The 10,122-nt window shown below is 34.9% G+C and overlaps 1 protein-coding gene across 2 annotated transcripts; it reads left to right on the top strand.

The window, feature by feature from the left end:
* The first annotated feature begins 1,283 nt into the window (after positions 1-1,283).
* On the top strand, positions 1,284-9,741 carry LOC135617321 (syntaxin-132-like). Of its 2 annotated transcripts, XM_065117405.1 has the most exons (14): positions 1,284-1,497; positions 4,064-4,174; positions 4,260-4,316; positions 4,806-4,854; positions 4,955-5,043; positions 5,688-5,761; positions 5,846-5,888; positions 7,085-7,145; positions 7,264-7,289; positions 7,370-7,447; positions 7,617-7,697; positions 8,800-8,865; positions 9,387-9,561; positions 9,702-9,741. In XM_065117405.1, the coding sequence occupies exons 1-13, from the start codon at positions 1,480-1,482 to the stop codon at positions 9,552-9,554; spliced, it is 921 nt and encodes a 306-aa protein (XP_064973477.1). In that variant the 5' UTR covers positions 1,284-1,479; the 3' UTR covers positions 9,555-9,561; positions 9,702-9,741. The 2 variants fall into 2 exon arrangements, with proteins under 2 accessions (XP_064973477.1, XP_064973475.1); XM_065117403.1 differs by having other exon boundaries at positions 9,387-9,741.
* The last annotated feature ends 381 nt before the right edge of the window (positions 9,742-10,122 follow it).

The following is a 10,122-nucleotide window of genomic DNA, read 5'->3' as shown; positions in this document are numbered from 1 at the left end:
GCTCGTCGAAACTCGCCAAGAAGATCGTCGTAAAGTCCGGGAGCTTGCCGGGAGTCTACCGGAACATTACCGAGAGTTCGTTGGAAGGTCGTCGGAAGATCGCCGAAAGCTCACCGGAAGAGCAATTGACATACCGAAACAAGAGTGCTTTGATTATACCTTAGTTATTGTAGTTAGATAGTAGATTGAGTTAGAATTGAGAGATAATCCCACTAACTTAATTAGGGGCCAATTGGGCCCTTAACAGGGTTGAATTGGGCTGGATTGAACAGCCCATTCAGCCCTTGAAAATATGGCCAGCGGTGGCACCGCCAGGGCTGACGGTGGTACCGCCCCTGTCAGGCGATGGTACCACTAGAGCTCGGTCTCCGAGCTCTGTCAAGCGATGGTACCACCTAGTGTCAGACTACAAGCGGTAGTACTGCCCAGTAATAGCGGTGGTATTGCTAGTACCTCAAAAATTCGGGATGAGACACTTTTTGGCTCCATTTTTTAAGTCATTGGGGCCTATAAATACCCCACCATTGTTTCTACTATTGTAAAAGAGAAGAGTTCTCCTCCTCCCTCTCTTAGCCTTGTAACCATAAAAAAAAAAGCAGTGAGACTTGTAAGGGTTATCTCCTAAACCCAGCAAAAGGAGAAAGAACTGTAAAAGGTGGTTGGTCTTCGCTTATTGAAGGAAGGCCTTTAGTAGATGCCGATGACCTCGACGGAGGAGGAATTCAAAATGGATGTAGATCTCATTGACCGAACCACTCTAAATTCTGATTTGCTTTTCATTTTGTGTAATTTACTTTATTGTAAATCTCTTTCAGCTTCTCCTTACATTCTTACGAAAGTTTTAACTTCAATATTTTCTGAAACTATTTGAATGGAGATGAACTTGATGTGAAATTAGAGAATTTTTTGCTCCACTAATTCACCTAACATAGACGACTGAAAATGTAGTTGCTTTTCCAAGGAAGACAATTTTGAGTTTTTTCAATAATAAAATATTATGATATATCGTGACCGTTACCACTTGTGAATATAACTGCTTGGAGGGAACATATTAATTAATATTTTATTTTTGAACGATATATATATATATATATATATATATATATATATATATAACATTAAAATTATAATGACAGATGCGTTATTCCAAAGATGGATTTGTAAAAACACTTTAGTGAACTCCATTAATCCTACCTCGAGAACAATTTAAATGGCCAAGATCCCACCATTGCCTGGGGTCCCTCAACGTCGGACCGCTGGCCTTGTTGGGGGTGCCGTTTAACTTAACCATCCCTCGCAGTCCCAACTTAAGCGCCCCAATCGACGGCGAAAGCGAGAAGGCGTTCACCTCTCTGATTCCTCGATTAGATCCCATCTCGGATCCCGCCGTAAATCTCCTCTCCTGCAGATCCCGCGTGGTCCTCCGATCTTTTGCTGCATCGAGCCCGTCTCCGCGATCGGTTTATCGCTTCCGGCAGGATGAATAACCTCCTCTCGGTATTTTTCATCTGTTTTTCTGGGCATATATTTTGAGCTTTTTGGGTCTTACAAACCCGGGATTGGTTGATATTAGAGGAAAGTTTGGCTTTTTTATGCTATTGCGTTTGGTTTCGGAGCAGGATTTAGTGTAGGTATGGGGTTAGGTTTGTACTATGAAGAATATAAGGGAGTTGTGGAGCCGAGTTCTTATTGGATGAGTTCGAGTTACTTCGTTGGACGTGATTCTTTAGAGAGGAAATAAAGATCGCTGCTGAATACGTCGTGGATGTTCTGAGGTGCAGCAAGAACATGTTAGAAATTTAAGAGTGAAGTTTCTTGATGGAAAGAGAAATTTTAATTGATTTGTTATCTATATGTGTGCCTATATTCTATGTGTCTGATAATTTATATCAATGTGACAACTGTTATAGCTACAATAAATCAAGAAAAGGTAAAAGAAGGGAAAAGATCTTATTTTGAGCAAAAATACATTGTTATAAATACATGTGCAACTGTTATAGCTAATGTATCTTTTATTTTGCTTGTTGCTTGGACCCATAAATCATTTTCTACTTAACTAAGACACTAAGATATCATTAGAATATACTTGTTTCTCACTTCATTTGTGATATCGGTATCCATGTTACTGAAATTGATAGAAAATGTCAGTAGTTGCACGCTTCGGGGAGTAGTTGGCTTATATCCAATGATATCATTTCCTGATTTTTTTCAAAATTTTAGGAAATCTCTAATCATCTTCAGTATAAGCCTTCACCAGTGATATATGTTAAGTCTATTACGGCCAGCATTGAGCAGTGCTGAAGTGTTGTTTGGGACTTAAATGAAAACAAATTCTTATTTTGCAATAAGGTGATACTTTTGCTTGATTGTTATACTTTATCTTTTTTGTCTTTGAGATGGACAGAAATATGTTGTGTTATAACACAAGACTTGTTTAGACCATTGTTAACATAGATTCAAATACCTGTTTGTTAAGTTTCTAACTTCCAGAGCAAGCAAAGTTAGATATCCATTTGTTTCTGTACAAAAAGGATTACAATTTAGGTTGGGATATCATAATCTTTGATTGAGCAATGATGTTTTAGAGTATTCTATTGTATATTTATATTATTAACATTTACTGAGGGAATACTGCAATGTGTTACAGCTCTCAAATTTAAATCATTATCTTGTTCTTTTTAAAAGAGCATGAAAACTATGTAAATTAACTAGGTTTGAGGAGTTCCAGTGCAACTAAAAATGTAAAACACAATGAAGTTGGACTTTGCTAGTCATTGGTTGTGATTACATGTATGAAATATTCTGTTTTGGCTTCATGGTTTGTCACGAATTAGGTCACTGGATTGGAAAATATTTCAACTAAAATAAAAAAGAAGAAGTTTCTAGGACCTAAATGTATTAAATATCTTTTTTTTTTATTTTACTTTTATGAGGATTAGATCAGTGATTTAAAAAACGCTAGGTGCCAAGGTCCCAAAATGCCCGAGGCGCTAGGCGCTCACCGAGTGAAGCAAGGCTCTCTAAAATATTAAAATATAAATATATTTTAATTTTTTAAAATATTAAAATATTTAAAATATAAAAGATATATTTTAATATTTTAAAATATTCTCTACCGTTAACAGTAGAGTGTGAGAAGGAGACCAAGGTGAGAAGCTAAGTCATAGTGAGAACTGAGTCGCTGTTAGGAGGCTGCTGTTTGAACCGGACGCAAATGAGAACCAACTAACGCAAATGCGACCGAACTAGACCTAAAAAGTTTGTTCGGTCGCTTGGTTTAAATCGGGCGCTTGCTCGAAGCGCCTGGCCCCTGGGCTCGGGTGAGCGCCCAGGCGACGCCTCTTTGAAGCGGATCACCTGGACATTAAATGAGGCGCTCGGGCCTCACCTCGCCTTGCCCGAGCGCTTAGGCGAGCGCCTTTTGAAATCACTGGACTAGATTAGGCTTTTGTTAGTTAGGTCTAACTAAACCAACCATGCTGTAGATTGAACAATGGTTCTAGTTTGTTTCTTAATTATGGATACCTCCTTTGAAGCATAAGCCATTTGTATTACACTTCTCTTTACATCAAGCTATAGCTAATAATTAAATGTCATTGTAGGGAATGACAGATAATTTTTTTTTTAATGTGGATACCATAAATTAATTCTTCTTCCAAATATGTTGATTTGGTCTACAATTTTGTGGATCATGAACAAATGGGTATTTAGTTTGTTTCTGTCAAGGATATAAATATCTTTTAATGAAAAGTGAATGCACCTAGTCCTCATCATGGATAGACAATTCTGGTTGTTGTGGAATTAATAAATGTTTGTAAATATTTATGTTCATCAAGTTTGATGACAGCATACTACCATTTTGGCTGGTCAAGTTGTAATTTTGATAACTAAGTTAATGAACATCTATAGCTGTGCTTACTCTTATGCAGTTCTCATTTTAATGGTTGCATTGGAAGTTAGTTTTTCCTGTGGATTTGATGTTTTCTTTCTGCAATCTTTTGTGCTCTTTCTTTTCCTAAGTGATGAATATGAATATGAATATGAATCTCATTCTCTTTGGTAGGATTCCTTTGACCTACCTCGAGATGAGCCTCCAAGAGATGGAGACATTGAATCAGGACTGCAGCATCCAAAGAGTGCTGCAGAACAAGGATTGGAAGGTTTTTTTAAGCAGGTACCGATTGTTATGACCATTAAGTTTATGATGTTTGGAATCATGGTTGGACTATTCTTCAACATGATGTTACATTTTGTGCTAGGTTGAAGAAATTGAGAAACTAATTGAGAAGCTTGCAAAGCTATCCAAGAATCTTCAGGTACGCGTTTCATCACATTTGACCTTCCTCTTGACTATATGTCCATCTTGCTCAAGTTGCCTCAGCCTACAGTGTCCTTAAAGCTCTAACTGGCTATGGTAATCTTCATCAAGAATCTTCCCCTGAAAACTCAAATTAGTCTGTAATATTAGTACGGTTCACAACTGTAGCAAAGATCAAATACTTAATTCTATTCAATAGAACATGTTGCAAATGTTTCATGATGCATGATAGTACAGTAAATCATAGGTTCCTAGTCTGAACCCTATTATGTCAGAAATTTCATTCTTAATTCTGTATAAATTTTCCAGGAACAAAAGTTGCAACCTTATTTGCTTAATTAGAAATTTGTGTAGATAAAACCTGAGCTATTTTTTACTCTTTTTCAGAAGTTTTATAAATTTATGGATTTAATTCCTAGTGAAATATCTGCTTAAGTCAATCATTACTTTGTATCTCATGTCATTTGCTTGCTATCGGCACTTGTAGGCTGCAAATGAGAAATCAAAAGCTGTTACAAAGGCATCTGATATGAAAGGTAATTAATTTTCATCAATTAACAGTTAGAACACTATGGAATATGCATCATACTTGATCTTCATAACAATCGTTGCAATTGAGCATATTTTTGGCTGTAGCAATCAAGCAGCACATGCAGAAAGATATTGATGAAGTGGGAAAAATTGCACGGTTAGCGAAGTCAAAACTCGAAGAACTGGACCGAGATGTACTTCTACTTTGTATTTATGATGCTCAATTCAACTTTTGATAAATTAGTTTCAGACATAGTGTTTTTTTTCTTCTTATTTTTGAGAAGTTTGCATTGAAGAGTAATGCTGATGTTGAGCATCTAATTTTCTTGCTCAGTTATAGTTGTTCCTAATTGTTCTAGAATTCTGGAAAACTTCTCAAGCACCTCTTTCTATTTTGAAGTGATTTTCTTTTCTTTTTTGTTGGTTTTGTTACTGTTTTATTATTTACTTTCATATTTGTATCCTGCTTATAATTATTAAGAAAAATTATGGTTCTTTGGTAGTCCAAGTATGTTATTCTTTACAACTTCTTATATGGTCCAACTTCTAATGATTTGACTTATAAGTTTTATACTGGTGAAAATATGGATATTTAATGATTTGACTTCTTTTCCAAGAGGAAAATCCTTTTCCTATAAGATGCTGTGTCAAAGTTAACTTGCTTATAGAAAAGCTTTAAGTTGATTTAGATTTCTTGCAGCATAGTGGTAGAAGCAGTTTCAATTCCATTTTTGTTTCTGGAAGTATATTACTAATAATATTGCATAACATTTTGGGATATTTTGACTTTTCCTTTCTCATCCAAAGGACTGACTGTAGCTTGTTATATGTTAAATAGAACTTGGCGAGTAGACAGAAACCAGGATGTGGGAAGGGATCAGGTGTTGATCGTTCCAGAACTGCAACCACTATGTAAATACATCCTGATTTTGTTTGTTTTGTTTTGAGGATGTGTTATTAGATTGTTACTAATGTGCTTAGCACCATGTGACTCAGAGCACTGAAAAAGAAGTTGAAAGAGCGCATGTCTGAATTTCAGGTAAGTTCTTATTTCCACATTTTCCAAATGATATTCTGCTTGTTAGATTCATTTTTGGTCTGCTTCTATAAAAGTTTATTAACAAGCCAAAAATGAAAATAATAAAAGAAATATGCTTAGTTCAAAGGTAACTGAAAGACAAAGGTTAATGATTTAGATAGGAAAAGGGATATGTTGTATCTTTTTCATTTTTTAAAGGCTCATTTCTGACTGTTTTAATTTTTTATGTTGCAAAAATTGCAAAAACCTCTACCGGGATCTACTTCTGATTTTTCTAATATGAAACTTGAGATTTTCGTGGAACTATTTGGATATTAAGCAGAAACCAAAAACAAAGAGAACAATGTGATTGAAATTCATTTATTTAGTTGATTTTTCCAGTTTTTGTTTGAACTTGTTACCTAAATTATTCCTGGAATTTGAATTATATATAAGCCTATGTAATGAAAACATTTTATGTTCGTTGAAAATTGAAATGCACCCTAGTGATTTTATTTTGGTTCCCTAAAAGCAACAATTAATTGTCGAGGACATACCACCACATGCAAATTCGTTATGATATAAAATTTCATGCTAAACCTATATGGGCAGATGCTAAATCAAGGATTGTCGAGCCATGTGCTGAGTACATGTAAATCTTGAGCCTCATCGTGATGAGTCTTGTACTGTGACATGCCATACTGCATTAAGCTGTCTGATGAGGCATGTTTCAGGCTTTGTGCCTGGAGATGGTACCTGGTTCCTGTGTATCCTACTGGCATCCTACCAGCATGGGATGTGCTGGGTGTCATTTTTAGTACAGATCAACATGCTACGCTTATACATGAGGTCTTTGAAACTTTGCAATGTGCCAGTGATGCTACTCCATATCCTGACTAGTGTCTGCTTGGGACAAACCATTATTTTCGGAACTTGCAGGCATCGCATAGAGAATAATAGTGCACCTTTTTCCATATTTGAAGTTGTCATTAAACTAAAAGAATACTGGAAATTTTCCTCCATTATAGCTTCAGTGCATAATCATCAAAAGTAATGGATGGGCTGTACGTTTTGGTTGCTCCACTGAAGCGAATCATCATCCCGATTTAGTAGCAAGACATATTCTCTAAAACTGCATAAATATCTTTTAATTTGTCCTTTTTTCATCATCTACGTCTTTGCCAAATTCTTGAATCCTATCTGTTCTTCTCCTGCAGACTCTGAGGGAAACAATCAAGCAGGAATACCGGGAGGTTGTAGAAAGAAGAGTATTTACAGGTTAGCCATAATTATCTTTGATAAAAGTATGTCATGAAGTGTTTGGAATTGGATTTTTTTGTACCTTTCATGATGCAGTAGTTATATAAGTATCCTTATTATTTTTGGATTTTAACAGTAACTGGTAATCGAGCTGATGAAGAGGTAAATATCATTGCTTAAAAATTGTCCCTCGGTTTTTGCTGCTAATTATTAAATAAATATTTTACTTTTTTGTTTTACAGACAATTGACCATTTGATAGAGACAGGAAATAGTGAGCAAATATTTCAGAAGGCAATCCAAGAGCAAGGACGAGGCCAGGTTTTTTCTTATTTCATTTCTTTATCTCTATGATCCTTAACCAGCAACAAGTAGGTTTTGATTTGTTTCTGATCTGCTTAATGAATGAGTGACTTCATTGTTTACGGTGTTTGTTAATCCATGTGTCAAATTTCTAGACTTTACAAATTTTTTTCACTCCCAAATGCAGGTGATGGACACACTTGCTGAAATCCATGAGCGCCATAACACTGTAAAGGATCTAGAGAGGAAGCTTCTTGAACTGCAACAGGTAGATCATACCATTTCAAACTTTTTAATTTGATCTAAGAAATTATGTTTATCTATAATTGCTTGTGGCTTGAACAGAGAGTTTTTATCTATTTTAAAAACTTGAGCAAGCAAAACAATGTTTTAGATATTGAATAGTATATCATCCTAAACATTTTAGAAAGGCCACTGTCTCTCTTAGATGTCATTTTTATAGTCATTTAGATAATTTTGAAGTCTTCATTCAGTTATCGTAAGATCAATAGATTATTTTGCTACCTGTTGAATCATAGACTTCTGAAAGGTCCCTTTATTTTGTTATTTTACATCCTGCCAGAGCACTATATGGTGATTCTATATGATGCAGATAGAGCATGCCAAAGCCATAACAACACTGGTCACCAATTTGAGTTCTTAGCTATCTATTCCTCACAGGCTATATACCTGTTCGTTTATGTTTCTTACCTAGCTAACTGTCTTGCTAATTATGAAGGTATCTTTAAGTAGGAAATTATTTCATCTTAGTTGACTTAGTCAGACTCTTTATCTCTTTGAAACTCTGCTGGCACCTCTGTAACTCTCTATTATGTTTCCTAAAGTACCTAATTGACTGTCCTAGTTGTTCTAACCCGGTTGTCTTCCTATTTTTGAAGGCATCTTCAAATATGGATATATTTCATCTTAGCTGACTTTGTATGACTCTGTAACTATCTTTTCAACTCTTTAAACATCTTTAAATCTTCTTGTTCCAACTACATTTTTTACTCCAATCTTTGTGTTGTTGGCACATTATATGGCTTGTTCTTGTCATACTTTCACTGCAGCAGTCTGAATATCGGGTCTGCAATATCTGTTAAGTAAATTTTGGTTGATTTGTATCGTTTTACTTTATTTTGTACGAGACAGCTTCATGCAATATTGGAGTCTCATAAGACATACAAAGATATGTTTCGTTTGTGTACAGAAACAGTATGCCTGCATCATTGATGTGTGATTATGGCAATAGCAAAATACTTATCCATCTTGAGAATTTGGCCTTGATATTGGTACATTTTCTTTAAAAATGCAAAATGTAGAGATTTTGACAATAACATGGATTTATTTGCTTTTGTATCGTTTTGTAGATTTTTGTTGATATGGCAGTTCTGGTTGATGCTCAAGGGGAAATTCTGGATAATATTGAATCTCAGGTATATATTAGCAGTTCCTCTCATCCTTGAAACTAAATTGTCTTGACCAGAATGTCATGCCTCCATCATGTTTGCTCACTTTGCCTATGAAAAAAGTTTGTTTGAGAGGCTTTGAGTGGGTCCTCAGAGGTTCCTGCTCCCATTAAACTGTCATGTGGCAATTTCCTGCATAAGTCACCTAAAAAAGATAACAAAAAATCTAATAATTGATATTTTGAAATGTTTGTCCCAAAAATTTTGTATATAAACAATTGCCTGATGGGAGCAATAGGGGCTAAATCTTAAAAAGCAAATTGTATCCACTTGAGACCTTAGACATGTGAATGATTCTATGCTTATACTGGTCATGAAAGATTTTTATTTTTGAGTTGGGATTATGAAGTTTGAGTTAACTACTATATGTGTTGTTTTATATTTAAATTATAGCAAATGATGACTTGCAGTTGGTAATCATAAAATCATTATAGTTCATTAAATGCCATATGAAGAATAATAATCATTTTAGATATGTTTCCTTATAGGTTTCGAGCGCTGTGGATCATGTCCAATCTGGGACAGTTGCTCTCCAGAAGGCAAAGAAGCTGCAGAAGAACTCCCGCAAATGGATGTGCATAGCCATAATCATTCTTCTCCTAATTGTTGTTATCATTGTCGTTGCCGTAATTAAACCATGGAGCAAAGGTGGATAAAGATGAGGTTAGATGCTAATCAAAAGCAATGTGCAAATTCAATCTCCTATGTTCAATATATAAATACATTTTTTTTCTCCATAAACACTACATCCGTAACCAGTTGTCTTTCTGATTTCTGAAATTTTCTACTTGTTTAATTTGTAGAAAGCGTGACCATGTAATAAAAAGAGGCTTGCAGTTTCAATATTCGTGTTTTAATTGAGCTGGAAATAGGTGCTCATCATTTATATCCTGTCTTAATTAATTGTATTCTTGTTGGTACATATATATATGATCAGGATTTGAATTGTAAAAATAGTTTATTTACTTGTATGAATAAAGCTGTATACATTCATCTTCTTTATCAATCTCAATGGCCCTTTTCCCTCTACCTGATTATACTGAATTTTTTTTGGTCAAATTGAGCTGGTAATATAGGCATTACTGCTCAAGTTTCTTTTTTATTTTATGCCTAAAGTGAAAAAGGAGGAAGAATATAAATCAGTTAATTAAACTGGGAAAGATCTTAAAGTTAGTTGTTGACAGTAAGATTTTAAAATCAAATTTTATATGACTTCACCATAAA

Source organism: Musa acuminata, chromosome BXJ2-7, assembly GCF_036884655.1.
Source record: "Musa acuminata AAA Group cultivar baxijiao chromosome BXJ2-7, Cavendish_Baxijiao_AAA, whole genome shotgun sequence".
Taxonomy (NCBI): domain Eukaryota; kingdom Viridiplantae; phylum Streptophyta; class Magnoliopsida; order Zingiberales; family Musaceae; genus Musa; species Musa acuminata.
Note: the sequence above shows the minus strand (reverse complement) of the source record. Positions and strands in the feature narration are given on the sequence as shown.

Excerpts from the sequence above, each read along its gene's own strand:
- LOC135617321 (XM_065117405.1), top strand. Across the intron at positions 5,889-7,084 it reads AGCGCATGTCTGAATTTCAG|ACTCTGAGGGAAACAATCAA; the intron begins GTAAGTTCTTAT and ends CTTCTCCTGCAG. Across the intron at positions 7,290-7,369 it reads GTAATCGAGCTGATGAAGAG|ACAATTGACCATTTGATAGA; the intron begins GTAAATATCATT and ends TTTGTTTTACAG.